The following is a 25,891-nucleotide window of genomic DNA, read 5'->3' as shown; positions in this document are numbered from 1 at the left end:
ACCTAGCTAATGTCAAAAAAACCCAACCAAATATATCAAATGCTTTTGTTTTTAATGTTTTTCGGGGTCTCATAGTTTTAATGAGTTCAACACTAGATAAACTTTTTGTGAAATTTTGAGTTCTGTCCGTATTTTTTGTTGTATTTTTCGTCTTAGAATTCGGTCCCATTCATAACAAGCAAAAATGGTTTTCAGAACGGTTGCAAGTTGATTTGTTTTTTGAACGTTTCAGTTGAAAGTTGATGGTTAATTAGATTTTTTGAACATATTTGTTTTAAAACTTTCAGTGCATTTTTGAGCTTTTCCTCTTGTCTTATTTCTGATGATGATGATGTGTCTCTCTAACGTCAGGTCGCGTCTTTTTTTCTTGTGAACAAATATCCGATTTTAATGCGGCTTTTTTCAACTAATGGTTTTTTTGGTTTTGATACTACGCATTTTCATAAAAAAAGTTTGAGTTTTTGATATTTGCACACTTTTGAGTTTTTTCCTTGATCCATTTTTACACCCATTGGATGGTCCATATAAATAGCCTATGATGTTAACGTTTGCAGCATACCTTTCTTGTTAAATTCATATTTTTTTTCGTTTTTCCGTTTTCTTTGTAGTAGTCTGACAGATTATGGATAATAACAGTTCTCAATTGCTTCCGATGGGGTGTAAGTTAACCTCCTTAATAAACTGATTTGATACAACTGGTTTTAATTAAATTGAAAATGACTGTTTTCAAAAGCAGACACGGATTTCTGAATGCTGCCCTTTTTGCTTTGTCTGTGTTATCGAGTCTTGTTATTGACCGGTTTCATATCCTATCAAATCAAGATCTAATGAAGGGCAGATTATTTTGTGCAGTTCAACTCTTGTCTGATTTTGTTTTCTTTTTGTTTGTGTGTATTTTTATAATAGTTTCTTATATGAACATCGAGTTTTGGTTACAATTAATGTTTGCTAATATTTGATTTTGATTTTTGACTTGTCCACTACTCTCATTATAGGCAAGTCTCATCGGTCCTTTAATCCAGCATTATTGTTGTCACTTAGTTGTTTGTTCAACTGTCCGTGAACTTTTGAAAGTCTTCTATCTCTTCCTCATTTTTTAGACAATTAAATCAAAACGCAGATGAGCGGGGTCGTAACATTAATTATGTGCGAAAGCGCATTACCGCGTTTCCTTGTTTCTGTAACAACGCTCTACAATGCACAATTGGCAATTAAATCACCCAATACGAATCAATATTGCAGTCAGTTTTTGTTTTTCTTTTATGCATACTTCAAACTCAAAATATAAAACTTTTTCTTGCTTTCTTGGAAAATAGGAAAAAATTTCGATTGAATTTTGTTTTCCCAGAAGTGTTTTAATACCCTATGCCTGCTCAGACGCTATGGCGTACCTAGTTGCTCGGGATACCAGCATTTCAAACTGAATTGTATCATCACTTGACACGAACAGATTATGTCACAAATTAATTGAAAAGAGCTTCGTAACTGCGAGATCTGTGAAGTAACTGAAGCTAAATTATACCTTATAGTTGCTTTTTTGCTCTAAAAAGATTCAAACACAAAAGGGACGCACAAAATTTGAAATAGTAGGAGACTTTTCTAAAAATTTTCTTACTTAAAAATTTAAGCGAAGCAAAAAGTTTGCCTAAAAATTTTGAAGCAGTAGGAAAAAAACTCCTTTAAATCGCTATCCAAGGGCAACAAACCACGTCAAATTAAATAAATAAAGATTTCTTATAATTTTTATTTCAAACACGAGGGGCCAGAAAAAGAGATGCAGGTATGAAATACCTATGAGCTTATTTTTTCAGCCAAATACCTATATAAAGAACGAATTTCTAAAAACTTCTAGCGTTAGAAATTTGTTTCTATTGTTTAGCATTACACACAATAGTTAAATGCAGGCAGTTTGTCATGTTACTCATAATTTAGATCTTTATTTGATTTCGTAATTTTTATCATAGAATAAATGAAAAATTAAAAAAATATTGGGAAGATGACAGTGAAAAAATTATTGCCGACCTATAGTTTCTTCTTCTAGGATACTGACGAAAACAAAATGAGATTTACAAAAACATTTACATCGAATTCGACCTGTTAATGGAGTTTTGTGATTAAATACTATGATACGAAAAAGCTACGTACGCCTGCAGATTTTTTTAAAAGCTTTACAAACATAAAATAGTGCAAAATTTTGTATTCAAAGTTGTTCTCCAATAACGCGTCATTACACCTTTAGCTTTTTTAACGTTTAGCAGAGGGTTTGTATAGTTTGCATACATGTTTTTTACATCTGTGTCGATTTCGTTCGAAATTTCTGTCACTTTTCTTCTAATTTTTCCCCAAAAAAACTGTCTTTTTTGGTAACCTCTAATTCAAAACCGCTGAAAATTTTCAATCGGATTGAGATCTGGACTGTATGCCGGCAATTCTAGTACCTTCCACTCGAATCAAGTTTTAAAAAGAGAAATAATGCTGCACGTAGTTTTGGTACATAGTGTATTTTGAGTCTTTTGCTTCCAATTGGTTTTCTTTCTTTTAAGAAAACACTTCAGAAAGCAAATGAAGTTATGTTTCGGGCACTTTTTCTCAACGCTCAGTTTCTATAGTACTTTGAAACTGAAAAATAACCGCTAATCTCCACAAAAAATTGACGTTGCTTTTCTTAGAAACGTGTGCTTAAACCTTCATGTAATGATGCAATGAATTTTACAGAATACAGAAAACAATTCCTGTTAAAATAAATACTTGCTGGTATTAATATGACGCAAAACGCAATGGGGAACGCAGTTAGTGATAACCGGATACCAAATTTCTGCAGCTTAATTGGTGTTTTAATAAATCGGTTAATGAATGATTAATTATATGTGCACTAAATTCACAGTGCGCTTTGTGGCAACTGCAAGCTGCCTATTTTTGAGTTTTTGTTCAATCATTTAATAAAAAAACACCACGGACTGATATTAATATTCTGCAATATGCTTATTTTCAAGCTTTAAATTTTGAAAAATAGGGTTCAATTTAAATTCCAGAACTGACTATATGAAAAAATAGAGTAAGGCTTTTAGTTGGGGCTTTTTATCCTTCAGTTTATTAATCAGACTCTATTGTTTTTGTAGCAATTATCAACCGAAAACAAGAAAGCATGATTCTTTCTCGTTCATCAAACCAGTTAAATCTGGTCGGGCTTCTTTTTTGAGAGATTTGACGCAAATCTCCATGCAAATAGCTGAGAGCAACGTTTCTCATGTTTTTCAAAACAGTTTTGTAAACAGAAAACGAAGCAATTAGGCGCCCCGCAAATTATACAAGACGGCTTGTGCGAAACTGTGCGTTGCAGAGAATGTTCCAACATTCCTCGCAGTTTTCTTGAAAACTTTTCTTTGATCTCGCAGGAAAAACATATTTGACTATCGGTTTTGAAGCTCATGTTGAAGCAATTTTTCAAGAGCAACCTTGATTACATCTTTTAAATCGAAATTTTTAGAACTCTTATTTTGATATCATGTTAGCAGTTGCAAAACCACATGCATTTGAAATTATTTGGCGACATAAAAGGAAAAAGTTAAAATTCATTAAGAGCAATCAAAAAGAGCGGTCAGTTCATAACCTAGAAGTAGCAAACAAATAAGTGACTTTTTTACAACTATTTTTTTTTCATTTACAATGTACTTGACTCGTGAAATTTGTTTTGTCGTTTTATTCTTTGTCTTTCTGGCAACGGTTTTCCTTTAAGTTAATTTTAGTTCGTGTGTCCTATATTGAGACCATTTTCAATTCCAAATTATTTAGGTAAAGCAAAACAAAAATGTTTTCTATGTTTACGAGTCAAATGGAGGAAAATGTATGATAATTTTTTTGAATAACAATTGACCCAAGTTGTTTGATTTTGTGTTTTGATGATTCAATCTAACATGCGTCACTAGAGAAAGTAATTTTTTGCAGTCAACAAAGCATAAATTGGAAAAACCGATGCAGTGTTGAAAAAGTTTTTCTGTTCTTCCACTTCTGAGAAGCTGCCCAATTGTGATCATTTTCATTAACAATAGTTTTTAAGTGCTTTTATATAACTTATGGTCTTGCTTTCAGATAGTACGTTGTTTTTATACAGCAATTTTGAAGAAAATTTTTCGACCTCGTTAAAAAAACAGATTGTTATTCTGTGAAGTTAAAACTTTAAAAAGAACCCACAGCACTTCCGGTCACTTTAACTGCTAATCACAGTAAAACTATATGTTTTGTGCAAGCATCAAACCTAATTTAGTGTGAAGCGAGGGAGGTTGAAAAGGTAGAAAAAATAGTTTTTTTTCAGTCTTTTACAAAGCGGCTGCCTTTGCTTTGGTTATGTTTTGAAATCTCCTAAAAATTTTTTGTTCTAATATTTTTGTTAGATTAAGCACCTAAAAGTAATGTGGAACTGTGTCAACGTAGAGCTTAAATTTGAATGAAATTACACCAAAAAAGTGATTTTCTACTTTCTAAATAACTTTCCTGAAATCTTTTTTGAAAGCCAAATTCTGCTAGCCTCTTCTTACAGTCTTCTTAATATTTACGTCGACTGAAATTGGTGCCCAGGTGGAGCCCAACAGATAGTTTTAATTTGACAGTTTTTTGAAGCCGTAGGAACCATTAACGGAATATAGAATTGAAAAAGAAGAAATTGTCCTGTTTAGAATGAAATTAGGCTTCTGTTGTTGCTGTCATACATCATGTTTTTAGGCCAGATGTTTGGCTTTTTTTAAGATGCGTAAACAAAAACAATTAAAATTTTACCGATGAAAAACACAGTAACAGGCCTCGCTTGCATTTTCCATCGTTTGGACAAAACTTTCGAGCAATAAATACCGACTAAACTATATGAATTTCGGTTCCTCCGCAGTGGAATTGAAAAGGATGTATATTGACACTCTTTTGATAACTTTTGAGTATGTTTCAGGAGTCGATTTTGTTCTCACTGAAGCTATAAGGGTATTGAAGAAGCGAGAAAGTTTAAGTCGATAAACATTTTCGGTCCTAGTTTAAGTTCGTTTTAAATTTTCTTATTGCTTATGTGCATCAATTTGCCTTCTGTTTTCAATGTTTTATCTGTGTGTACCGTTGTTTATATAAAGTTGCAGGCAATCAGTCGAATTGAGTTTTTGATTTTTATCCCTACTCACTAAATGATTTTTAAGATTATTTTTCTGGTCATTTGAATTTCCTCTAAACCTTTCTAAATAAGGGACTCTTATAATTTATTTTTTTTTGGAAAAGTTTTGATTTTCAAAAAATTAATTTTGAGTTTTTGTTTTTATAGACTGCATTGGCAACTTCATCAATTAAACTTATCATCTATTTGTACTTATATGTTATGTATTATTTGGAACACAATCAAATAGGTTGACAGACATGTCAATGTGATATCTCCTGTTTTTTTCTGATTGCTTGCTATTTAGTAAACCAATACACGTTGTCCGTTGTACAAAAAACTCTAGGTAGAAAACACGTATACTTTTTGTAAATTATTTAATATTAACTTAATTTCCAAAAGGGATCTACCATTTCCAAGTCGCTATCTGCTTGGCGAAAATTGGACTCAATAGCTGTCAGTGTTTATCTATCATATATTATGCCCATGCGCCAGGAGTTCCTCACTTGTGGGATTTTGGAAACAAACAAACTGACAAATTTCAAAGAACCCTTTCTTGCTCTCTTCCTAAACAACCAACTTTAGCCCAGTAACCCTTGAAGGGGGTATTAGGTGATTGTCTACCAGATGATTACTGCAATGCTAATCGTGCATTAAAGTGGTCGAAAAGAGAATGCACGACTTGACATTATCTGACTAATTGGGCCAACTTGAAAGCCTTTCGGATCAAAACAATTCTCGTATCCGGAAACCCCTGAGGGCTTTGAACTAAGCCCAAGTCTCGTAAATTGGGCTAAAATGGCGCGGTAATTGTTTTTGGTATACTGTTTCGAACAAGATTAGTCATATGCGAAATTGATCGAAACAATTCACTCAATTCTTTACGTCTCATAGAGGAAAGAATTAATGCAAAAAGGCTACAGAAATAAAGGTTTTAGTAGATCTTTATGAACAATTTGAAACCCTAATCAAGCTAAAAGGGTAGACGATAGCGACAAAAGAACAGTTGTTTATGTTACAAGCGTTACATATAAGATATTTATATCTCATAATAAATAATAAATTGCTTCCTTATGTTAATTTATGAATAACATACACAAAATTTTTACATGCATTTGAAATAAAAATCAGCAAAAGAAAGCATTTTAGACCAAAACGTCTAACATCGGAGAGGTTTTTGAGAAAATATCTTTTCTTAGATTTCATAAGAAGCTCTTTTTTTGGGGGTGGGGGGGGGGTGGGGGGTGGGGGGGATGTTCTGGTTCGATGTTCTGGTCAGAACTAGTTGGCATGTTCTGGTTTGATAAAAATTTAACTTAGTATTTGGTTATTTTCTACTTTTGTCGAAACTTTATTCGGAAGCGTTTGTATTTTTCATTCGAAAAAGGTGTAAACTAGTTGTCAGCGCCAAATTTTAGTAAATAAAGAAAGATTCAGGCGAGTGAATAAAATTGTAAATTATGTAATTGACGTGAGCATGGGGCTAAGGCGGTGGGCTCGGGCAAGTATGGTTTAAATTCAGGCGAATTATATAGCAAAACCCAAGTTTAATATTATGACTGTATCGCAAGTTGAGTGAAAATAAAACATGATTTTCCTATTTACTACCTACCTGGCTTGCTTGATAAAAGGCGAGTTAATATAAATTCTTGGCTGTAATAACTAGTTGGAGAAATTAGAAGTGCGGGCTAAACCAACAGGTATTTGGGCAATATTTTGGGCAAAGTTTATGTTATTTATGATTGAAGCATAGCGCGCTGGTATTAGTTGATTTGAGGAAACCTTGTTTGAACCAAACGTGACTATACTTTAGCCGAAAAGGAGAGAAAAAATAAAATGTGGAAGAAAGTTTAATGTCAATTCAATATATGTTGTCTAGCTGCTACTAAAAAGATGATGAAACAGAACTCTGCCAACCTTAAATTTGTGGTTACATCAAAAAGAAATTTTCGTGAAAACTATTTTTTGGTGAAATTATTTTGGAGTAATTCAATTCAAATCAGGCAAAAAGACTTATTTTTATTCAAAGTTATGAAAAAAAAATGTTTTGAGACAAAAGCCAGGAGGTTGTGAAAGATTTTGTTATTTAAACAGGCCAGTTTTATTTTTAAAAAAAATAATCAAAAAGTGTACGGATATATGGAAGAAGAAATTTAATGCTTATTTCAACCGGAAATAATCCATTTTTTGTTCGCTCAATTTGAGCAAAAAGAGATTTTGATAATAACTCGAACATTAATGAATAGTTATATTCTTCGGTTTGCTCACACATCGGCTGAAATTGCGTGATCAAAAGTATATAGGGGTATATAATTTAGGGAATATTGGAAAAGGGTAAGCCGGGTGACTTAAACGTGCAATCACAGGTAGATTGGTAAGGAAACGTTTGACACTTGAGAGTGCACAAGGGGGGCCTACACGGGAGACACTACTATCTAAACAATAGCCCATCTGCTACTTAGCAAACCTTGTCGCCCAAAATAGCAGAAACTATAGATTTTCCTTACATTCTCTATCGTTTCCATTACGCCATAGCTAAGTCTTGAACCCCAGCAACTTAGGAAAGTTGCTATTACTATTAACAGGTTGTCTTTTCCCACTTTTTCTCCCTCTAAGATCACTTTTTGTAAGTGCAAATTTTTGACTTGAGAGAAATCTGGGATTTCTGCGGAGATTTAATCCGTAAATTCCATACTGACATTACTCCTCAGAAATTACAAGCCCCCCAAAAGATACTTTATTTTATCCAACTGTTTTATACTTTACCTTGTTCACATGTGAAAACACAGACTGTTTTGTGAACTAATTGGTGTGTTTTGCGCTTTGCAATCAGAAATTCATTCAAGAGGAAAAGTTGGGCAACTATTTCCACGCTCGGAAAGAGAGGAAAACTTTTCCTACAATTTCAGAAATGTTTGAAATGTGCGTGCAATAATTTTTAATTGCGGGGCGATAAAATACCCAATTACTTTATCTGACAGTTCCAGACGTAAACTTGTGTAATTTATTAACATCTTGTGCTTTAAGCTGTGGCTATTGTAAAAATTTGGGTTACGAAAACTGGTGGCTTGAGCCTTTTGCAACCAGTTATAAAGTTATAACTATGGAGGTTATAATTTGATTATTTGTTATTAACTACATGTTTAGTGGAGGGTGACGCTGACGTTAGACTCAGTTCTGGCTCTTTTCCCGGGAAGCAATCGCCAATAAGTAATCAACAACCACAACAACACCTGTTCAAAGACACCGCGCTTGATTTATCCCAAAGCCCCTCTTCTCCAAATCGAGTTATCCTTAATTCCTTCACTTCTGCTGGGAAAGCCTCTGCCTTTTCCAAGCCTGACGCAAGCAGAACTTCTATAGGAACAAGTAGTGAACAACTGCTAGACTGGAGCTTACCGGGTGATCAAGTCTCACCTGGCCACCAACAACAACAATTACAACAGGACGTCGTCGCATCTAAACCGATTGAATACAGTTTGGTCGAGAGTGAACAAGTTGTGAAAAAAGAACACCTAAGCAGTGGTAATTTAGAAAGTGCCCCTGTTGATCAAACTGCAATTAGTACAACAACTTCGTCTTTTGTGTCCAATATAAGTACTAACAGTATTATTGACAGAGATTCGAGAACTAGTTCTATAACCACAAACCCTTTTGCTCAAAACAACCTTCAAACCACCGACTACAATTACAAGTTCCCCTCAAATCTTGTCGCCAGAGATTCTGAATCGCTGTTTTCAACCTCAACCGCCTTCAGTACTAGCATTACAGGTTCTAGTTCTATATCAAGCAAATCTTCACCCCAAACTAACAACCAATTTACCCCAATTAGTTCAAGCCAGGGTTCACAATTTCAGTTCAACACAAGTTTTCCAGCCAAAAATTTTGAGCCCAAAACTCCGGACAAAAGGTATGCGTTCCAGTTTGACGATTTTGACTTTGATCTTTTCGATAATGACGACTTTTTCAAAGACTTCAAGCCGCTTAGTAATACGCCATCCAAATTTCCAGTGACAAGTGGGCCAGAGGGTGCGAGAGTTACATTTTCAGACCAGCAGAAAAAACCGGCGGGGAAAAGTTACTCCAACGATACCCTCCTAGATACGACATTGACATCGTCATCCAAACCGACAGAAAGCAAGAGAAACAATCTTTGGAGATCCGATGATGGCATTACTTCCGATTACGATGATCCGTCAAAACTCGCAATCGGTACTAAAGTGGTACCATTCACAGACCGTCACAGTTCTGACGACATTCTAGAGAAAGTTAGTCCTATTGGTCAGAAACCAGGTACTCCATTACATGGTTCATCTTCATCGACAATTCCCAGAAAATCGTCTGCTAAGATCCTCAGCAAATCTCAGGACAATTTCTTGGGAAGTAGCAACGGTAGGGGTGGTGGTCAGAACCCAATAGAGATCCAGCAACCACCCCCACTGTCCAAGTTTCCATCTGAACATTCAACCGAAACTCGGACGCCTCATAGCGCTGCTAGTCATTCGGCATTCAACACCCAGAACCTATTCGAGTTCCCATTAGAGGTCAACCCCAGTCAGTCCGGTGAGGGCAATCCGGGTGAAATAAGCCCTGCCCCCAAATTTCCAATCGAGGAGTTCAACTTCGAGCAACTTTTCGAACTAGAACAAGAGAATAGTTTATTCGAGGACCACGACTATTCTGTTGTCAAAAAGCAAAAAGAACAAAACATCGATTTGTCACCTGAAAGTGGAACTTTAGAACGTCCCTTTGAAAAGGACACAGACCAGGGAACCATGCGTCGGTTTGATCAGACCTCGTTTATGTCATCACAGCCAGCCAGCCAATCACAACCAACAAAATTCCAACAGCAATATTCACCGTGGGGCTTCCAGACATACGAGAACCCGAACACAGTCACCAGTCCCCAAACTCCAGGGTTCCCCGTCACACCTGGGTTGCAAAACAGCACGTTTATAGGGAGTTCCAAATTTGGAGTGGGTCAAGGCCCGATTCCTTTCAAAGCAAATCACAAACAAGCTTTGCCCGGGTCCAGCGATTACCCCTCGTTCAATTTCGGAAGGAATCGCAACCGATTCCAGTTCAGCCCGACTGAGGCCTCTTCAAATAGTGATGGTAATGGCAGCGTTTTTGCATCGCCGCCCTATATCAACAATCAAATCAACTACATGCATGATAATTTACAAAACCGCTGGGTAACTCCTCAAGATAGTAGCACATTTACGGCAATTCATCACCAAAACACGCCATTCCTTCAAACTTTTGGCTCAGGTCCCAAACACACAGAAGCCACAAGTAAGCCAATTGACATCGCAGATCCCTTTAACACGAGCAGGAATGTCTCATCATTTCAAATTACGTCATCAGTTACGACACAACCGCAACCCGCGAGCAGGGGTTCGATTCCCAACGGGAGCACCTACAGTAGCACCAGTGCTAGCCCTAATCAAGGGTCCTTTAAGCCGAATGACTCGATTAGACGAAACAAAGACTACAATTTCCAAACGTCAGAATTAGATCCGCTGAAGTTTCAAAGCTCGGAGAAAATTGGGCCTGCTGCTTTGTCTAAGAACCAGGACTCAGTAGTCAAACCAGAACCAAAACAAATTTCAAGTTTGTTCAGTGCTATCAATTCAGATTTTGTCAAAATTAACGGACTCGGAACCCTAATGCAACAGCCTAATGTTGAACACAAGCAACCGACAGAGCAACAAACTGATCAATTTGACCAAAATCCTCAAAAAACAGAAAATACTCATTCTTCTCCGCATAGACCTGAAGTTGTAAAGTCAGTTGATAATTTGTCCTCGAAACAAACTTCGGACAGAGTTGATCAGCTGAAGGCGGACATCAAACATCACTTTTTAGATGCAGCACCGTCAAAAGACGAACTGAATGTTAGCGAAAAATCAGGTCCGCTATCAGAAGATGATAAAAAACGAGCTCAAATGTACGCCACTTTAAGAAAATATAAACAAAAGTCACATAGTTTTTCAACAAGCGTGCCTAATATTAGTAAATACGTTTCAAGTGAAGGTTTAAGTTGGAAATCAACTGAAAATTTATCAGGAAAAACTAGCGGTGGATTCCTACGAGGCAACTTGGAGTCGCTCAAAAACTCAATGAGAAACTTGCTCGATATCGAAAACGAAGATGATAACGCTCAAAATACTGCAACTAACAATAATTTTCCTTCAAAAACCCAAGCACTGAAAAACACAACAAACGTAGCTCCATCGCCGACTTTGACTTCTTCTGTGACAGAAAAGTCAAGACCTCGTGCGGCCTCGGAAAGCGCAAGAAAACCTTCAACTTTAACTGAGCAAACTCTGACGTCACACTTAAAAAACCGCCTTCCTTCTCAAACCAGCTTTGAGTTACGTCATGTTGAGGAGTGGATTGACCGAAACTCAATGACGGAACTGTCAAAAACCGGCGGACAAAAACCCGATCCAGTTGACGACCAAGAAATCATTGAAGATGTGATTTCCAAGAAGGAAAAGTCTCTAAGTCCTCAAAGAACTGTGTCGAGTTCCCGAGGAATTTTGCCCTCAAGTGCTCAGCAGACTATGTGGAATTTTGGGTTTAGCAACACTTTGCCTCACAAACCCTCAGCAATCTCAAACCCTGACAGGTCATTGTCACCTTCAAGTGCGAATTCCTCATCAACTTCAGACGCGTCTCGACAATCGGAGCGAATGAATAGTTTCAAACGCGTGGGCGGTATCTCGGCTGGTCAAAACCCAAATCAACGGAACAATTTTAATTTTACACACGAACGTGAGACTTCAGGAGAAACCGGTTTTCATAATAACTCCTCAATTCAAAGCAACCGGATCAACGATGCCTTTCGAAACCCATTCGGGGAACTTTCGGGTCCCGGTGCAATGGGAACGAAATCTTTGATCTCAAACCCAAGTGATTATGGATATGACAAGGAACAAAACCCATCGGCGTCTCAACACAATCAAAGTTTCAAGTTAAGATCTTCGAATCAAGATCTGAACCAACTCTTTAATTCCCGGACCCCGCTTAGTAGTTTAAACGTCGGCAACACTAAATTGGGTTCAAATATGAGTGACTACGGAGGCGTGCAGCAACATGCTAGACCGGTTGTTGGTGGGGGGTCGGGATACCCTAACAGTTACGGAAGCCTGCATCGGGGAACAACATTGCAAAACGGCAGTCGATTTGCCAGACCTCCTTTGATAACAGGGAAAGAACGGTCCACTAGTAAGTAAAGTTCTTGCACTTGTGTCATTACTTCATTAAGACCTTATTTTGATAGCAAACTACTTCAAATTTAATAATTCAATTCGTTGATGAACCATTAATAGCAATCAAATGTGTGCTCAGTTTATAAATCAACAAAAACAACTGTTAAGGTTGCAATAGCCTTTTACAAATCTGAAGTCCTCAAAACTATTCAAAAGAAAATCCATGTAAAACAGCCATTTTCGAAAATGTAGTTATCAGAACATCTACTGAAAAAAATTTTGCAACGATACTTTCTCAAACTTTTAATGTTAGTTGGTATGAGGTCATCTTCAACTAGAAAATTGTAGGCTGTTATACTCAAAACAAGTAAATGCTTATCTACAATTTGTGTTTCAGTGCTCCAAAATTAGTAGGGGCGGCTAAGAACTTTATTAACACAAATTTGAATGATCGAAATCTTTTGCGGAGAGACACAAAAGTGTTGCCACCAAATTGCCCTTAAAAATATCGATCATTGAAGAACACTTTTAAATCTTTTAACTTCTTGAAGACATATCGATGTTTATTGCTTTTTATGTTCTCGACTGCTAACTTTTCAATTAAGTATTTCCATTTATGTACAGAAAAGAGAAAACCATATGAAAGGTATTCATTAGACACATGAAGTAGCATAGAGCAAGCTCATTTAGTACTACATACTACAGGTAATGTTCAGTGCAAAAAATGAGACAAAAATCTCTTCAAACCAATGTTTTATTTTTAGGGTAAAGCCATAATACTCAAGAAAGGAAGTACAAACTGTTGCGACTTTTGGCGTAGTTTTTTTCCAGAATGCCCAGAATTTTCAATATGTCGAGGAGCTCATTAAGTTTGGACCATAGATAACTTTTGAGGAGATATAAATAAAGAATGTCACTAGCAATCCCGTGGAAAATTAGGAAAAGTCAATCGATCGATGAAGAGAAGTTTTTCAAAACATAATTTCTTGAAGACTTCAATCTCTTCATGCTTCATTTATTATTAATTTTATCAGCATAGTCCACTTATTCAATAGAAACGATCGCATGACGATATACCCAATGCCTCTATATGCAATTTATTCCCTTTGACCTTTTCGTTCAATTATCCGATTACAAATTAGCACTTGGAATTTCCTGCATGTTTTTCTCATAGTTAAGTTGATAGGCTAGTCCAACGTTCGGTTGTGATATTCTCATATCACGGTCCACGGGCCGTTGAGGCATGTTCATGGCCCGCGAGGCATGACTAAACACACTAGCTGAATATTATGCTAAATAATCGTTTTGTGAGTTTTTTTGTTGTGCCACTTTAAAAAGGATACCCTAAAAGTCTCAGTTAAAGTAAGAAAATTTCAGTTACTCTTCAGTAGTAGAATAAATTATTTCTAAATTTGGCAAAACTTCTCAATTTTGTCATAGAAATTCAAGATTATCAATAAAAATGTTGGCGTCCTACTTCAAACCAATCGGTTGTTTAATTTCAACTGCGTAGTAACGGGCAGTAACTGAATGTAATTTCATTTACAAAAATATATCACAATTACAATATTTTGTTTGATTTTTCTTTTTGTTCAACTGAGCAAAAAGAATACTGATTTTTTTCCAAGAAAACCTGATTGTGAATCTGTTCGAATTCATACGTAAGCTGTTACGTATTCAACATCGAAGGCAGTGAAATGAATATATCGGAAAAGTTTTCTTTTCTTTTCAAAATCAGAAAAATACAACATTTCAGGAAGCGAGTTGATCTTCAAACAAGGAGGTTCGGCAATAAGTGTTTGCACATGATGTTCCGACCCCGTCTAACTACATTTTTCAGTTAATTGTCTACTAAATGAGCAGGAGTTAAAAAATTACTAAATCGTTCAAGAAGCCACAAGAAATAAACAATATGCCTTAGAGGGCCGACAAGACCTTTCACTAATGTGACTAAAACACTACATGAATTAAAGAAATATACCTTAGAGGGCCGATGAGACCTGCCATTAATGTATCTACCAGAAACAACAGCGATAAAAATCAAATAATTACAAATATTAATTACGACCAAAACTCGTGATCTATTTTTTTAAAACAATCAATTACCAAACCAAAATCGCATCAGATAAAACCTATACTAAAGAAAAATAAACTTGTACTTCATTAGGAAAAAAATGGGACTTTTCTTCAGTGCGACTTGATAACGACTCCACAAGAAAAGAGCTAAAGCGCAAATTTAGAAAAAACACTGTTTTTTTGAAAAAAAAATTAAGTCAAACTAATTAGAAACCTTTTGTATCAGATATTGATTTATATCTCCATAGAAAATGATTGAGACTTTTCATTATCCAGGATATGTCATAAGATCAAAAAAAGAACAAAAAACAAAGGCAAAAATAAACAAAATTGAAATTTGCACGAGAACGGTGTCCCAGCCAGTTAAACATTAGGCTGTATGCTAAGAACAATAACTTTCTGTAATTGCATTTTTTTGAAAGGCAACAGAACCGCCCAATAATGTGATACTGGGAAGAGAAAACAAAAATCTAAACAAATGGGCAAACATGCAAGAATCACGAATATTTTAAGAACACTCGTAGTACCAAGAACAAAGATAAATTGAGGAAAAAATATAAGAAGATCAAATTGTAGTTCACTAGATAATGGTTGTGAGTTGATCTTTATAGAGAAACTAAGCGACAAATTAACAGAAGGAAAGTGGTCAAATCTCAAAAATCAATTGTTCTTATATAAAGCACATATTTTCAAAATCCATAAGGAACATAAGCCTTCAACCAGAAGAATAGACAGTTTATCTTGCAACGTCTTAGAAAACTATTTGCGGCTGTTAATCTTGATAATAAGTTATATGACTACAAAATAAAACTGAATGCAACCAGAACTAAAACAATTCACAAACAACTTTATGAAACCATTGTTGAAGCCATTAGATTTATAAGATGTTAACCGCAAGAAAGTTAACTCTTGACTTGCCTCTCCATTGAACATCAGAAGGTCTTTTCGTAAAAAGACTATCTCAAAATGGCATCAAAAAGAACCACAAACATTGAATAGTATCTAAAACTCACACAATACTTCTGAAGAATCAATTGATTAAGCCCTAAATACTTCTGTCAAAACGTTTAACAAACACAGAAATTATTGATTGGTTCAAAAAAAATAAAGGAGACTTCCCAATAAAGAGGCTAAAATTCAAAAGTGATACGATATTGTAAACCACAAAAAAGCGACAAAAGAAGAACAAAAGGGAAAAATTGACGAGCTTTTACTCTTTTTTAGACCTTTAACTTCTTTGATGAAAATTAAACTTAAAAAACAATGAAATCATTAGCTATAAATCAATATCAGTTATTGAATTTTTTATATATCTATATTTGGCCACTGAGACCTTTTATTGCCAAATATATTGCAAACAGCAACAAAAAAAACAACAAATACAGGACAAAAATTAAAAACTACCAAGTTCTTCAATAGAATGGTGTCGCAGTCCTTAAAATAATGAGTTATAAATGTGATAAATTGCGTATTTTAAACGTTTAAACGTTTTCGGACTGTATTTTCAGTAACGTGACAATTAGCACCAAAAACAAAAAAGAACACCAACAAATAGGCAATTTTGCTCAAAAATCACAACATTTTGTATGAAAACTTGTCGTACCAAAACCAAGAAGCCATTGTTTAAGAAAAACCGCCACAAAAATTAATTCGTGTTTTATATGAAAGAAAATTTGACCGGTTTTTACTGAGAAAAAGCAAAAACTCGACAGTAATGAGATTTAAAAAGATGACGTGTCCAAAAAATCATTGAAATTTTTTTAAAACAGTTATATTCATAAGAGACATTAGATAACAACCGAATGCATTATACGGGTTCACTTACACCTGTTAAAGAAGCCAAGCAGACTTTTGATGAGTTTGAAAAAAGTCAGGCTGCAAAAAGAATAACAAATAAAGGCAAAACACAAAAATTCAGTTAAAATTTACTTAAACTCTGTCAAGGCCATAGAAATCATTAGTTTTTCTCTGAGTACAATTTACATATATTTTTGTTCTCATTTTCACGTTATTGGGATCTGTCACTAATTGAGCCGGAATTGAGAGTTTTGTCAGTAATTAACATCAAAAAACAATAAAGGCAAAACATTTTGAAAAACAAAGCTAGCGCACAAAAAACAGCGAAAAATAAAGCGAAATTTGTGCTATTTTTGTTGAAAAAAAGTTCGAATTTTTAAAATTTTGTCTCAAATTTTAGCTTTAAAATGCTCGTTCAAACAATTCAGCAACTTTTTGCTATCTTTATTGAAAACAATAACGCTCTATCATTAAAAGTTTTAACATATTTTCTATTACCTTAGCAACGTTGTGCCAAATTTTAGCGAAAATTACAGAAAATGTGAATAAGAACTGTCGGATATTCACAATAATTTAAACCTCGATAACTCCCTGTAAAAACCAATTCGAAAGAATCTTTTTTATTCTTTATTCTAGGAGGTACGTGGTTTCTAATGATACCACTCACGACTTTCTACGATAAATATATTTTTGTAAATTTTGTCTCACCCAATGAGCGGGGAGAGCATAAATAATTTTCAAGAGTTCAATGAAGACTGAAACGAGAAGAATTCTGAAACTTAAGTAGAACAGGACTGATGTTATAGAGAGCGATTGAGAAGAATGAAGAAATCTTCAACCAAAAACACACTTATTTGAACCTTTAATGAGCAAAAACTTTTGATTCCGAATCAATGTTTGATAACAAAGATTTGTATTAATTCACGAGTAGAGGTATAAATATATCGATCGGCCAAAATTGTCTGAACAAAAAATAAACCCAGATGAGTATACAGTTCCTCTCTCCCCACTAATGTGGGGGTCGGAAAAACTATTGTACTGCTAATGATTAACCAGCTGATTTAGCCGGCGCTTGGTTATATTTAAATATTTAGCTGAGAATAACATTGCTGAAGCCCTTTCGGTTTTAAATTTTTCTATTTTCTTCACTGCTGAACGGGTTGGATAATAATATGGACAGAAACGTTACCGATCGTCCTTGTTTTTTTTTTCAATCTGCGATTAGTAAGTTGAGGAAATCTTATGAAATTAACTACCAAATAGATTTATTTATTCCTGTCAATTTGTCTAGTTAAGAAGTATGGTAGATGCGGAAAATTGTGACGAGTACTAGAAAATTTTTATACTCGTAAAAGCGGCTGTTTTCCAGGAGTTGCAAAGGCATTTTAAAACTTTGTTTGCTTAATTGACAACTATATTCCCATAGTAAAAAAGCAAAGATTCTCAATAAGATTGATGACAATGCGCAAGCAATATCGCCGTTTTTAAAATATATGGTAAGCCAGCCACTGCGTTCATAAACAAACTTTGACTTTGGACCTCAAAAAAATCTATAATTGTTATTTGCTGGCAAAAATTCTCTATTTTTAAATTTCAAGCTTCACGAATATAATTGTACTAGTCGAATTTCAGCTTTTAATATAACCGGAGCAGCCTATTAACAGTTTCTGCTTGCTAGACTTTATTTAACAAGCAGCAGATATATACGATTATTGTCGCCGTATAGATCAATCGCTTTCCGTGCTCATATTTCTGCAATTGATTTGGTGCAGTTGTTTTAACAATTAGTTTCAATAAGGAAACACGTGTAAGTTCAAATAAATAAAAACTTAGACTGAAAACTTCCTCAATTAAAAAGAGAAGTGAGTTCGTCTGAAGTTTAGGTATTCTTTGAATTATACCCGGGTCGAGGTTTCGCCGCCATTTAAAGCAAAATTATGTAAAATAAGCGGTGAATGCAAAAATTTTGTAAGACAAGCGGTGAATGCGGTGAAATTACATAAATCAGGCGGTGAATGCAGTGAAAAAAACTTTATCGCCTGGTAGCGGTGAAATTACATAAATTCACCACTAAATGAATAAATTAATGCCACATTAGATGAGACCTGCCATTAATGAGAACAGGAGGCAAGACAAATGACAACAAGAAAAGCGAAACTTTGAATTTCAATTATCAACAAACATTAAAATAACAGGAAACGAAAATAAAACAAACTGAAAAATTGGTAGGTATTCAGAAATCGCTTTTTTTTTAAAAAAAAAAACGAGAATGCTTAGTATTGCAGCCAAAAACACTTGATTGACCACAAAACACATATAATGATGGAATTTCAGCCCACTAGAAAGAGAATGCGATCTGTCTGTACAGATACTAGCTACATATTGACAGAAGTTAGATAAAAAATAACGAAGTTCAAATGTTCAAATTCATTGACTTAAGCTTAAGCTATCAAATGTAAAAATGGATCATCCTGCAACTCCCAAGTCAGCCAATTGGGCTCTTCATTAGCAGGGATAAGTCATAGCGCTAAAAAATTAAATACAAAATGTTTTTTCAAAATTTTACAATGAATTTTACGAAACTAGCTTTTTGAAACCGTTAAAAAATAAAAAACACTATAAAGTTTATAGCCAAAACAAATAATCACTAGAAAGTTGTTTTCTGGTTCAACGAAGTTGCGAAGACTTGTCGAATGAGACATATTATTGTGATGACAAAATTGAAAACAAACATGGTAGGTCCGTAAATCTTTTTAGTTTTTTGAAATTATTTAATATGAAATACATTGAAACCTCTAGCTATAAACTGAAATAATTAAATTGGTTGTTTTTCTCAGCGAGATGAAACGCCTTGTTTTATTCAATATTCCGCATTCTTTGAACAACTACATAATTTATGACAAATTCTGGTAAGAATTTGAAAAAATCTAAAAAAATTTCGCAAGAGAATTTTTTCGCTTTGACGTCAACACCAAAAAAAATTCACCAAAATTTTTAAATTTTCCATTAAGCTCTAAACGCCAATTGAAACTGTTTTCAATTTGATTAATTTGTTGTCAAATAGAAAATAACAACAAAAATAAATGCGGAAACCTTTCAAAGTCATTTTTTTCTGTTTGAAAATTGGTAGTTCCAAAGACCAACAAAATACAATAAAACAACGAACATAGAAATTGACTTTTAATTCACATGAAAAGTAGATTGAATTAATTTTGTTTTTTTTAATCTCAGTTCTGTCCAATTTTATCTATGTCTCAGTAAAAAGAGCTCTATTTTTTATGCAAAGTAAAGCAGTAATTTCTATTGAAAACATGGTTTAGCTTTACTTGCAACAAATAAAAAGCCCATTTCATTTTAATTGATAAGTGAGACAAAGTCAGGAGTCTGCAAAAACCAATTATTGACAAAAAAATTTAAGAATTCAATTTAAGTTTACAAAAACAATTTGCAAAGCAATAAAAACAAAAAACTCATCCTGAAACCCACTGTGTATTATGTTCATTTGAGTTCATTTTCAGGTAAGGACGCTTTGAATCGATTGAACCTTGATGTGAAATCATTCGCGCCTGTAATTTATTTAAAAAGAACAAAAATTACGACAATGTTTTGCGAAAAATGTCAGGCCCCAATACAATCCGAATTCTTTTTTTGTAAGAGTCCGCAAAACGAACGAAATTAACCTTAATATAGCTCCGCATCCAATTAAAACAGATTATTGTCCCTATTTTTCCTAAATTTTTGTGAATAAAAGATAATAGGAAGATGACATTTTTCAATTTATTAAAAATAAGTCGCGCTTTTTGGATGCAAATCAGTTAAATTTGCAAAATGCGGGATATAATTTAAATCAAGAGTTCGCTTATAGGTAGCAATAATTAATTTAACACTCTTTTGTAGTTAAAACATAATGTGTCGGTAGTTTTCAGGTCTCTATTTTGGGGCAACTTTAAACTAAGCGGGCTGAATAAGCAAAATTAAAGCCATTTTTGATGAAAAAGACTGAAAGTGGGAAAAAATGGCAAAAATGTTGCCCAAAAATGGAGGAAATCAGTCAAAACATCTCCCGTCTTTGAAGCTAAAACCAATAACACTTTTGTTGACAATTCTAACAAGCAAAAGCAAACTTGACGAAAATTTAGGTAAAAAAAACTTTTGGAAAATGTGGGTAAAAACAACGGAATTAGGTCGACTATTTTCAAAAGTTTAATCCTCGATATGTTTTTGGAAAAACTGAAAAATCAATTGGGTGTTTCCATGATACTTTTCACAACTCTCTCTACGATGAACATATCGATCCACCGAAATTGACTGAACAAAAAACGCGTTTGAGTATATAGTTCCTCTCCTCCCCCCCCCCCCGAACGAAAACCACTATATTCCAAAGCAGAGTGTTAGCCTGCAAATTTCTATTGTTATAATATGTTCCAGAATTTGTTTTTGTGGTTTTTTTTGCATCGAAAGTAGTTTTTATCGTTGTCCTACATTGCACTTCTTTGACTCTGCAAATTAATCATTTCAATTTGGGTTGTGTTTTGAATGTAAATACTATAAATATATCACTAAAAATTTGATTATTTTTCAAATTTTGGCTTGTTTGATAAAGTATTCAAACAAACACAGTTGTGAATTTCTTTGTTGTACCTTTTTCTTTTTTGTACCTTTTCCACTTATCTGTGGTGTATTTCTTTATTATCATTGTAATCAAATCGACTTGTAAATGAAATAGGTTCAATCCGTGTAATTTGGTATAGCTGCAAAGCTGTAAGTTGAGCGCAGCTATATTGCAGTGCTTTTGGTTTGGTACTATTCAAAGAAGTTGTATTGTATTGGGGCGCTGTCTTTTTTGCAACTCGAAGAGGAATTATGATATATTTTTTTTAAATTGGTGACTTATATATTAGAGGATGTGTTATAGGGTATTTCGAATGCCGCACGTCAAAGAACTGTTTTGGTCAATCTGCTGAATAAAAGCCAAAAGCAGAGAGAGAATTTAGTGGTTTTCGTTCATGCATTATTCTGAGAGAGAGAGAGAAAGAGAGAACGAGAAATGTAGGTTTGAAAACATTTTTGCCAAGCGAGCAAAACTTTTTCTCACATAAAGCTTTTTCAGCGCATTCGCTTTGGTTTTAAACTAATTTTATTGGAGAAGTGCGTTTGTTTCAATCATCTGAGCTAGTAGTTGTTAGTTGGGAAGCCTTTTTGTCCATGCGACAAAAATTTTAAAGTTTTAGACGCAGTTTTGGGCTATTTTTGTTATCTTTGAGCTATTTTTGAGACATCTTTTGTCTCTAAATTTTAAGCAGAGTGATAAAACGATGTTTGAACAAAATTTCGCCTTTTCTAATATCTGTTCATACATTTTGCTGATTTCCATTTTTTTCTCTTTTTTTAAACGGGTATCCAAATCCATTCACAGGTCATTCAATAAAGTTCTAGTTTCATTGTTTAGTCAAAAAAAAATTTTTGAATTGTGTCAAGAATTGTTTTTTTTGTTTCGTCGTCTGATGCTCTTTTTTCATTTACAGTTGTCTGTCCTAGAATGTTCTTTCGCTTGACTTTTTTAGTGACTTTTTCACGCTTGATTTCTTGCTTTTTTCGTGACCTAAATTGCTGGCATTCAGAAACTCTGTCTGTTTCTCAAACCAAATAGATTGTAAGATAAGAGGTGACAAGGGTTTTATAGCCGAGTGGTTAGTTTTTCCGATTCCGGATTGGGTTCAAGCCTCTGAGTTGTCAGAAAATGTTCTCAATGATGCAATCCCCTTCAATTCGATTTTTAAGTCGGCTGCGATAAATTTTTTTTCAACATATTTCTGTATCTGTTTTCATCTGTATTTTACTGCAGATAACTCTATTACGCAGCTACTCCAGCAGTCTGCCGTCTATGTTTGCAATTTAAAACTTCGAATCAATTTCTTAATGTTTTCCAAGTTCAAATGGTAACTGAACTTCAAGGCTGAATTGTAAATCAAAAATGCTTCCATGCATTCAATAGTTACGTTAAATGCATCAACGGCTAAAGTTTTTCAAAAACGGTTTTTGTTTCATTTGATGAAAATGGTGTAAAAGCTTACCTTTTTAACCAACACTCTCTAATAACCTAAATCAAACACAAAAGTGAGTACTTGGTCATCTAATTTGAGGAATTTTTATTTCGGTTCGTTTCTTTATTTTCGTATGTGGCTTTCTTAAAGGTTATTTTGACTTATTACAACTTATAAAGCATTGGAATGTTTTTGAGTTTTTTGGTAAACAAAAAGAAAGATTTTGTTAAGCAAAATTTTAATTTTTGAGGAAATAAAAATGAGAACAATTAACGCATATGTTGCATTTCTTGCCCACTGAAAACAATTTTTGGTTTTATGAATGTCAATTTTCATTAATGTCAATTTTCATTTTTTGGTTTCATGAATGTCTATAGTTTTTGCTTTTCCTATAACCCAATCGTAAATAAAATTACATGTGTATATAACTTTTTATGGGCTAAAAATTTGAGCAGAGCTGTTCATTAATACTGTCGAATAATAGTTGGAAGCGAAATTGTGAAAAATCAATTAAGTTTCATAGGCCAATTGAGAATACTCTTCCGGCCTGTCAACTTCTTTTTAATAAAGGAACAATTTATTAACTTGACACATCAAAAAACCGAAGTCGGGTAACACAAAAATAGTCAAGAATAAATACAAAATATTTTGTTCAGGTTTCAACTACAAAGACAGAGAAGCAACCCAACTTCCACCGCAACCATCAGATGTAAGTATTTTAAAACGGAGCTACCCTAAATTAATGGTGCTATCAACTTCAATCTCGGAAAATTGATTATTTGAAATAAAATTTGTTTAGCTCTCGATAGAACTCAATGCATTAAATGTTTATTGATTCGTTGATTCTATATTTAGAAAGGAGTTTATATACCTATTAAAAAGTAGGTTGGTCATTTTGTTATAATGCGAATGGTTATTTCGATTGTTATTAATAAAGGCTTCCTTTATTTATATACTTTTTTTTGTTTTAATTAAGTTTTACCTTTTGACAATGATTTAATGGTTCTATTAAAAACGAAAACTAAATTTACAAGAGAGGCAGTGTTAACGCTTAAAAGTCAACATTGTACTTGTATAAGATTTCAAAACTGATGAATTCTAAGCAACTGTCAGTAACCTCTTTCACACAAGATAAAGTCCAACTTTTGTAAAGGTTTTTCAGATTTAAATTAATTTTACAAATTTATTCACATTTTTAAAGGTCAATGAAATAATTTTGGATTGAATTTGTTTCAGCAGAACAACTTGCACCAGAAGTATGGGTATGGATCTCTAAGACGAAGTAGGTCTGCTCAGGATAGAGCCAACAATGCCAGTGAATTAGTTGTGTCACCAATATCTGCAGAAGGTATAAAATTGCTATATCAACTTATTTTTATGCTATTTTCTTTTGTTTACGTTCCCTATTCCGAAACCGACGGTCATATTACAAGATCTTTTTGGATTCTGGCATGATTATAAATAATCATTCCAGATACGTTAAAGACTAATGCACAATTTCGCAAGATGACTACCTTTCTACAAGATAACTCTTTTTCGACTTACAAATGCAGAAAACAACTGATAGCAAAATTGTTGCATTAATTTGAATGGAACAAGGACTCTCGCTAATGTGCGTTTGCACATAATGATGCCACCCCGCTCATCCACGTTTTGATTTAATTGTCTCCCAAATGAGGAAGAGATAGAAAATTTTTAAGAATTCACCAATTCTTCAACAAACAACTAAGTGGAGAAAATAATGTTGAGTTAGAGAGCCAATTAGACCTGCCGTTAAGGAGAGTATTGAGCAAGACAAACGTAAAAATCAAATAATAGCCAACATTAATTACGATCGAAATTCGATTTCTGTATTTAAAAAAAACTTAAAAACAAAAATCAAAAAGAATTCGGATAAAACCCTAAATAAAACATTTAACCTGTACTTCACTGGACAAGATATGAGACCTCAACATAATGAGACTCCGTAATAGGTCGACAGAAGAGCAAAAAGAGCAAAGTTCAAAAATACGTTTCCATTTTTGAAAACGACCAGTTTCAAATTGATTAAAACCCAAAACGAATCAACTCAACTCATTAAGAAGGTCAATCTATGCCATGTTAGAAACAATTTATACCCGTCATTATCCATACTTTGTCAGACGACTACAAAAAAACGGCAAAAACAAAAACATCAATCGAAATTAACAAGAAAACGAAGTGTCAACCGTTGAAGCATAGGCTATTCATGGAGAACATTAAATATCTTCAATAGCAAATAGTGTGGAAATCTATTTAGTGTGATAGTGTGGCAAGGCAACAAAAACACTCAGAAATGGGTGTATATCCAAAAACAACACTTCTTACGAAAATGGCTACGATCAAAGCCCAGAAACCTGGCTGAAGGTTAAATCGTTACAAATTTTGTATTTTTGTTTGCTAGAAGGATGATGTTAACTGACGTTAAAGATACCAAGCTACACAACTGACAGAATTAAGATAAATGTGACAAAGTTCAAAAACCCATTGAAGACAAATATTTTCAAAAATTCCAACAAACCATATGTTCTCAACTTAAAACATAAAAAGATTAACCTGCAACTGTTCATGTGCCTAATTGTGACGCCAAATCATAGTACAACAAAAACAGCAAATATAGACAGATCTAAAAATTTCACAAACATTTTATCAAAACCACAGTGTTGAAATCATAAAAACTATAAGACACTGAAAACCATTAAAAATACTACTTGACCAAAGTGTTTGAATCGTTCGCTTGGGTCTCATTTGATTTTGAAATAGGTCTTCATTGTAAAGAGTTTTTGCTAAAATACCACAAAAGAACCACAAATATTGATCAGTAAGAAAATCTCACGGAAGTCTTTTGAAAAAGCCTTTCTAAGCCCTAACGACATCAGTCAAAATATCTCGAACACAAAAAATTTTGCTTAAAACAGTAGTAAAATGATGAGCCCTGTCAATAATGAGACTAAATTATTTTTTGAAGATAATGAGAACAAAAATTGGGAAATTGAAATATACTTTCTCTTGAAAAAAATTGTTTGAAAGTCATTAAAACCGTTAGCTATAAAATAAAATCAATCAATCAATTATTTTAAAAATCCATAAGAAGCAAGTAAGGTCGAGTCAAGGATTGTCAAAGAAATAACGAACGACAACAAAAAAATGACTATTAAAGCCAAAAAGCAGAAAAATTCTGTTGTATTTTATGGGAGAACGCTTTTTACTGGAATTTTTAAAATTAATTGTCAGTCATTAAAACCGTTTGCTATAAACTAAACTAATCAAATAGATTCTTTTAGACACCCGTAGGAAGCAAGTAGGGTTTCGTCAAAGATTGTCAAAAATATAATGCACGACAAAGAGAACAACCATTAAGGCAAATAACCAGGAAAAATCTCTTGTATTTCTTGAGAGAACGCTCTCTACCAAAAATCTTTAAAAAATGTTCTCTTTGCACATCCTTTCATTGGCAATTGGAACTTTAATTAATGTGGAAAGTTGAAAAGGGGACAAAAAGTAAACTCGAATATAGGTAAAAATGCGAAAACCACAACATTTTATGAGCTTTCTTTGTATGAAATCGAAGAAAACATTAGTTAAAAATAAAACCTCTTACAATTTTTTTC

The 25,891-nt window shown here is 33.9% G+C and overlaps 1 protein-coding gene across 7 annotated transcripts in view; it reads left to right on the top strand.

The window, feature by feature from the left end:
* LOC142344876 (uncharacterized) overlaps nucleotides 1–25,891 on the top strand; it is a 187,936-nt gene that overhangs the window by 97,463 nt on the left and 64,582 nt on the right. For 6 of the 7 annotated variants that reach the window (XM_075396914.1, XM_075396913.1, XM_075396917.1 and 3 more), the window contains 3 exons: nucleotides 8,276–12,361; nucleotides 22,919–22,971; nucleotides 23,499–23,610. In XM_075396914.1, the coding sequence (XP_075253029.1) occupies nucleotides 8,276–12,361; nucleotides 22,919–22,971; nucleotides 23,499–23,610 (4,251 nt within the window). The remainder of the gene's footprint in view (nucleotides 1–8,275; nucleotides 12,362–22,918; nucleotides 22,972–23,498; nucleotides 23,611–25,891) is intronic. The other variant, XM_075396915.1, reaches the window with a different exon arrangement.

This window comes from Convolutriloba macropyga, chromosome 8 (assembly GCF_964194025.1).
Source record: "Convolutriloba macropyga chromosome 8, txConMacr16.3, whole genome shotgun sequence".
NCBI lineage: Eukaryota > Metazoa > Xenacoelomorpha > Acoela > Convolutidae > Convolutriloba > Convolutriloba macropyga.
Note: the sequence above shows the minus strand (reverse complement) of the source record. Positions and strands in the feature narration are given on the sequence as shown.